General features: G+C 41.8%; 1 protein-coding gene across 1 annotated transcript; it reads right to left on the bottom strand.

The window, feature by feature from the left end:
- Window positions 1-2,906: 2,906 nt before the first annotated feature.
- Window positions 2,907-5,331, bottom strand: LOC115665554 (putative receptor protein kinase ZmPK1). Its single transcript, XM_030587419.2, has one exon. The coding sequence runs from the start codon at window positions 5,329-5,331 to the stop codon at window positions 2,908-2,910; it is 2,424 nt and encodes an 807-aa protein (XP_030443279.1). The 3' UTR covers window position 2,907.
- Between the last annotated feature and the right edge of the window lie 1,691 nt (window positions 5,332-7,022).

Consider the following 7,022-nt stretch of genomic DNA (forward strand, 5'->3'; position numbering starts at 1 on the left):
GGTTAACGTTTTAGAGACTAAATGGGCTCAAAAGCAGTTTCCACTTCGTACAAAAGATAAGATAACCGTTGATAAATAGGTGTCATCGCATGAACGGTAAAGATAAAATCAACGATAGAGATTGGATACAACACCAAGAATAGTTACCAAGTTTGCGCTATAAATAGCACCTGATTACCAATAGAAAGGGCCCCCCGGCACACATGAAAAACAAATATTGTCTTTTATCTTTACTTCCCAGTTTCGCACTTTCAGCTTTCATAGTTATAATCTTTATTTCTCAGTTTCGCATTTTCAGTTTCTTTAGTAGTTGCTCAAGTCTTTGTAATTTCGGACGCGACCAGCAATTGGATGGATTCGTCTAGATTTTCTATATAAATCAAGTTTCTTATTTACGCCTGGATTGCTCCTGTCCGGAATTAGATCTAGAACTCAGTCTCCTTTCATTAAGAGCCGAAGAACGACTTTCGGTGAATTATATTTCGTCGTGAGGACATTTCCGACGAAACAATTAGTATGAAATTTTTGTGTTCTAACTAGAAGGGGCATGAAAATAGGGTCACTTTATGATTGACACGCTAATTTAGTATAAAAAGTTTACCCGTGCGTTATCCGGACTTAAAGTCGCCACTTATGGATGACTGGACTGGGGTAGAAGTACAGTTTAGACTTGTTCGTGGTCCTTCTCTTCTCTCACGTATAACAACAATTTTGTGGTAAGACTGAGACCTTTCGAAGTTGTGTCCGAATCTTCGAATAGACTTGTTCGTGGTCCTCCATGTGCTTCCTCCATCGATGGTGGAATAAAAGCTTGCAAGTGGCAAGCCCTCCCAAATGCATGACTCGCCTCTACGTCGTCACCACTCCTCTTGGAATTATCCTTGGAAAACGTACCTGTGAGATTTGAATAATCTTCCTAATTTTTCACCCTTTCATCCAACTTGATATTGGAGTATTCCATGAACTCGGAATTGACATATGAAAAATGAATTTCTTTGTCGGGACGGCACCGATGTGTTCAAAGTATCTCGAACATATTATTATTATTATTATCAAGATCTATCAGAAAATTAAAAAAGAACACCTCATTATTAGGAAAAAGAAAGAAGTTCTTCATGATTTTTTAGAGAAGTCTGTATTTCCTCTCCACTTGCGTTGCCCTTGGAAACTTCTCTTTTCAACTGATGGTCTCGTTCTCGCAAAGTAGATTCGACCAATCTCATAAAGAACAATTTGGTGCTTCTTATGTTAGTTTCGATTTTCCGTCTATGCCAAATTACTATAATAAGAATGCTTTAAAGAGAAAATTTATTGTGTACCTAACTCACGAGTGAACCTAATGCATATGAGCTACTAAATGGCAAAATGGTTAATTACCGTGGGTCATGTATATTTAGTAAGACCTCTCCTTTAGAAGGTAACATGTGTCCAAGTTTTACCTAAGTGGTTTAGTTAATCTCACCACTAAGACTTTAAATTTTAGATTTCCCAACAACTTGAGAATAAATAGTAGGATGGCGAACCCGAAAATATTTTAATTCTTTTTTAATAGGTCAACGGAAATCTAGATTATAGGAACCCAAGGTGATAGGCTAACCTCCTTTAGTTTTGCAAAAATTCGAGGTACCACGGGAATATACGTATTCATATATAAACTTCAAACAATAGGGGTGAAATTTTAGTCGGAAAAAGAAAAAGTAAGAGAGCGGATTATATAAGAATAGAAGGGATAAGGATAGATTAATGAAAATAAATGTTATTGGGTAAGTTAAACTTGGTTTTATTTATTAAATTTAAACGGCAATACGTGTTTTTTTTTCTGTATCTGTAATATCAAAACTATTATCAAAAAAGAAAAATAGGAAGAAAAGAGGGAAGAATTCCATAGAAATAGAGATAACCCTTCCCGATACAGTAGATATTATTATTATCTATATATTGAATAGAACTTACATGTGGGAGAGAGGAAAAAACTACATTGCATACAAAAGTATCTAAATAAAGTTGGAAGAATAATTCTATTATTTTTTAACAATCAGTAAATAATGCGTGTAATAAATTGAACAGTTCATAAATTATTATCACAATTATACAAGATAAAATGAAACTATAGAATATATATGTATAGTAAAAGTTCGTGACTACATTTTTTTGTCGTGGAAAAGATTAAGAGTGTAAACGAAATATGCTAAGGATGACATAGATTTTGTTAAAATAACGGGAATAGTACTAGTGCACAAAAAGTAAAAGCAATTACAAATTATCTTTACGTCAATAAAAATAGAATGTTTTACAACTTGTGGGTCTTCTACTAGTAAATTACATGTTTCTCTTGACATGAAAGTACGATGATTATTAAGTAAATATGGATTTCATAACATTCTTCTTATATTGTTTTTATTGTATGTACTGAATAGCTTTTATTAAACGAAGTCTCCATGTCATGTTGCATGTTATGGATTCTTTTGTTGTAGACTTGCTGGATATTTGATGTACGTTGGATACGTGAAAAGCTAGGATGTATTAATTGATCACCTATGCCGGCACTTTGCATGTTTTCAATAATAAAAACCGACAATTATTTGCCCCATCCATTTTCATTTGTTCTAAAAATTCGATCACATGGCATGTTGGTATTTTTCAAAGTCTATAAGTTGCAAAGTGAATATCATAAAACATAGCGTACATAAAATGCAATATAAGAAAAAGTTTGAGATTGTTTATGTTATTCTCCCAATAAGTAACATAAAGACAAAGCCAAAGTAACACACTTCATGACTTGATACATCCAAAGACTAGTACCTTATACTTGGAAACATTCAGGGATTATCATTACCTTATACTTGTAGAAATGCAAAGATCATTACCTTACAAACGTAATTTATTCTAGAGGTAGGGATAGAGGACCTATACTAGGATTGTTTCATCTTCATCTTCATCGCCGGAGCGCAAAAGCTTCTCCACCACCTGGTTCATGGTGGGTCTTGCATCTCTGTCTTCCTCCACACACTGAAGAGCCACTGCAACCAAAACTTCAATCTTCCTAATGTCGTATTCCCCTGTCAGCCTTGGATCCACAATTTCCTTTATCCATGTTTCCATGGGGACTCCTGTTCTCTTCCTCTCTCTCACCCAAGAAGTCAACCTTTTGCTCCCATTCTCATCGCCACTCTCAGTATTTGCAAGCCCTCCTGTTGGACTCCAACCAGTCACCAGCTCCAACAGAACAATTCCATAACTGTAGACGTCTACTTTGGAGGTGATTGGCATATTGTAAACCCATTCAGGAGCCATGTAACCTCTAGTTCCTCGGATTCTTGAGAAGCTTGAATTCTTCAGGCCCTCCCTCTTGAGTATCTTCGACAGTCCAAAATCCGCCACCTTCGGTTGGTACACGGAATCAAGAAGAATGTTTTGTGGCTTCACATCACAATGAAGAACCCATTCCAAGCACTCTTCGTGAAGATAAGCGAGTCCCCTAGCCGACCCTACCGCAATTTCGAACCTCTTGGACCAATCGAGTTCAGTCGGAGAAGACAAATTTTCCGCTAGGGAACCATGTTCCATGAATTCGTAGATCAAAAGCCGGTGCTTTCCTTCTATGCAGTACCCCCACATGTCAATCAAGTTCATGTGGTTAAGATTTCCTATGGTGCTAACCTCCGCCAGAAACTCATTCTCACCTTGGTTAGCCTCATGGAGCCGCTTGACCGCTGCAACCCTGCAATCTGACAACACAGCCTTGTATACGTTTCCTCCATTTCCTCTTCCAATTTCTTCACTGAAATTCCGTGTTGCCTTCTTTAGCTCATCATACGTGAACCGTCTGAACCCAGTTGGCCCAGCGTGGTATCCATCAATGTGAGCTCCACCTTTCTCTCGGCGGGTTGCATATAAGAAGCACCAAACCATGAGTACAACTATGGCCTCCATTCCAGCTATAGCCCCAACGAAAATGAGCAAAATCTTGATTGCCAAACTCTCTTTTCGTTTTACGTAAGTCCTTGGTAGCAAAATTTCGTTTGCCGGACATTGCAAAGCAGCGTACTCTATCCTCGGTATTTTATAAGAGGAGAGATTGGATTTTGGGAGCTTGAAGTGGATGCCCCCAGCAACACCGGGTGAATAGTGACCATTCAACAGAAGCAACTTGGGGAAACATTTATAGTCTTTAAATTGGATACCCAAGCAATTGCACAAATCCAAGCATAATTTCTTGCACATTTCGAGAGTATAACTTGGAAAGTAGCCTATGTCATACCCATAAAAATCGGCATGTGGTAACTCGACTAATTCGGTTTCGACTTTGCTGTCACAGAAGCTGTTGAATTTAGCCTTGCATCCTCGAGTCCAATCGAAAAGGTTTTCCCTTTCATATCCGGGAGCACAAATGCAACTTCTTCCCTCTCTAGGGTGGTATGTACACATGCTATTATTTCCACAAATGCCATGAATTGTGCATGGGTCAGATTTGGCTTGCCATGAAACTAACCACTCCTCTCCTTCGGACCGACTATAAACTCGAACATTACCATCATAATCGACCGTTAATCTTCTCTGAACTTTTGCACCGTAATCGGATGTTAAGAATTTCAAATTATCAGATGAAGTGAAATTCCCGTAAGGATCAAGCATTGCAACTCTACTATCATTATAAGGTGCTCTTCCTGTGTCCAAACTACTAAGCCATGGATCTGGCCAATAGACACTGGTAACCTTAGGGCCATCAAAAAGAAGACGAAGAAGGTTATCATTGTCGAAATAAAGCCTGTAATAGCCAGAAGAAAAGTTGTTCTTACTTCGAGAGGAAACGAGCGGGGTGTTCCCAGTGAGCTTTTGTAGTGGAAGAAGCGTGTTGGTCGGCGAGTCAAAGCTTTGCCATGAAATGTCGTGCTGTTTGTCACGAAGGACAAGATTGCCAGTGTCAAGGAGTTGCAGCAACTTCATTGATGACCCGGAGGATGAACCGGTGCTTGTGGCCCAAACAACGGTACGATCAGCTTCAACCAGTACAAGGTCACCATTCTTTCTTAAAGAAAGCTTTGAAGATCTTCCGTTGACGGGCTGGTCGCGGTTTGCCATCCAAACTACGGTGCAGTTATGGATACTACAAGATGGTTTGGTGAACCAAATGGCAAAGCAATAAGCATTTTCTCCGACAGGATAAAAGCCCGCGGTAAAAGCACCATCTTCCGACGTCAAAGTGTCATCAGGTTTATCAACTGAAAGGGAGGAGCCTTCACGCAAAGTGAGACGAACTGAAGATGTAAGTGAAAAAGACAAGACCAGGGAGAAACATAGCAAGAGAAGAGGATTTTTCATGGCATTCATGAGATTCCAGTTGATCTCTTATGTATTATTAGGCATATAACGCGTTCCCGCACTCCACCTTGTTATATAGGACTTGGTGGTGCAACATTAGAACTGATTGGGTCTCGTTAAAAACATAAAAGTACGAAAATCTATATGGGAAAAAGAAAGCATACTTTGGTCATACTTTGACCAATGACCAGTAGTACGAAAATCTATATGGGAAAAAGAAAGCATACTTTGACCAATGACCAGTACCTTTCTCTTCCCTAATTATGATAAATAAGTTGACCCTCCAAGTTCCTCACTGCCAAAAGCTAAAGTGCCAAGTATTACTGCCAAAAGCTAAAGTGCGCCCCAATATTAGGACAACAAATGAAAAGGATGTTGAAAAGATGGACATCTTAATAGTCATGACAAACCCGATAAAAGTAGTGACATAAGACTAATTCTACTGTCTTATCAGTGGTCAGATCATATTGAGAGGCGATGAACCCCAAATAAATTTCATTAGGTATAATGAGTGAAAATTGTGCGATACATCTAAAGACCGGGGCAACGGCACCCACCAGCCTCCCTTGGATTCACCCGTGTATGTTATGATGCTCGGTGATAACTTATTTTGGGCCCAACCTCAACAGTTAATGGGAAAGAAAAGAAATCATTGTAGTACTAGATTTGGATCTGCGGGATCTGTAGTGACATTATAATATAACCTACTAAGGCCTGCTTAGTAACATTTATATTTCTTTGTTTTTCTATTTTTTTTTCCCCGGAACAAAAAAAGAACAGAAATTCGTTTAGTAAAAAAAATCTACTTTTTTGTTTCTGGAACAAAAAAGTGATCCGGGGATAAATTTGGAATAGAAACAAAAAACAAAAAAAATCTTTGTTTTTTGAACAAAAACAAGACACGATTTTTTCTAGAACCCTCCAAAAACAAAAAACAATCTGCCGGCTGCAACCCGCCCACCTCCGCCTCTCGCCGTCCTTCGCCGCCACCTACCAGCCGCCTTTCGCTGCTGCCTCCCGCTCGCCGACTGCCTCCCGCCTGCCGGCCACCGCCCACCGCCGGCCGCCTCTTGCCGTCGACCACTGTCCTTCGTCGCCCGACGCCTGTCACCACCCGCCACCAGCCGTCGTCCTCCGCCCCCAGCCGTCGTGCTCCACCGCCCGACGTCAGCCGCCACCCGACGCCGGCGGTCACCCACCACCGGCCGCCGTCCTCCGCCGTCAGCGGCCACCCACCACCGGCTACCGTCCACCGCCCGACGCCGACCGCCACCCGGTGCCGGCTGCCCTCGACCGCCGGTCACCTCCCACCCCCAGCCACCCGATCGGCGGTCACCCACCACCGGCCGTCGTCCTTCGCCGCCGGCCGCCGTGCTCCACCAACCAACGCCGGCCACCCTCCGCCGCCAGCCACCTCCCGCTGCCGCCCCCCGCTACTGGTCATCCCCGCCCGACGCCACCGTGATCCGCCGCCGGCCGACGTGCTTCGCCGCTGACCGCCGGCTGCCATCCTCCGCCTCCGCCGGCCGGCCACCTCCCACCACCGACCACCGTCCTCCACCGGCAGCCCATAAGGGAGAAACTTGTCCATGGAATAGAAATAGATCATTCGTGCCCTAACACGTTTCTATTCTTTTTCTATTCCATGAATATAAATTTTGCGCAGTTACTAAACGCGTTTTTTTCTCAGAAACTGTTCT

The sequence above is a fragment of the Syzygium oleosum genome, unplaced genomic scaffold, assembly GCF_021117445.2.
Source record: "Syzygium oleosum isolate NSW1041296 unplaced genomic scaffold, Sole_v2.1 Sole_v2.05, whole genome shotgun sequence".
Classification (NCBI taxonomy): Eukaryota; Viridiplantae; Streptophyta; class Magnoliopsida; order Myrtales; family Myrtaceae; genus Syzygium; species Syzygium oleosum.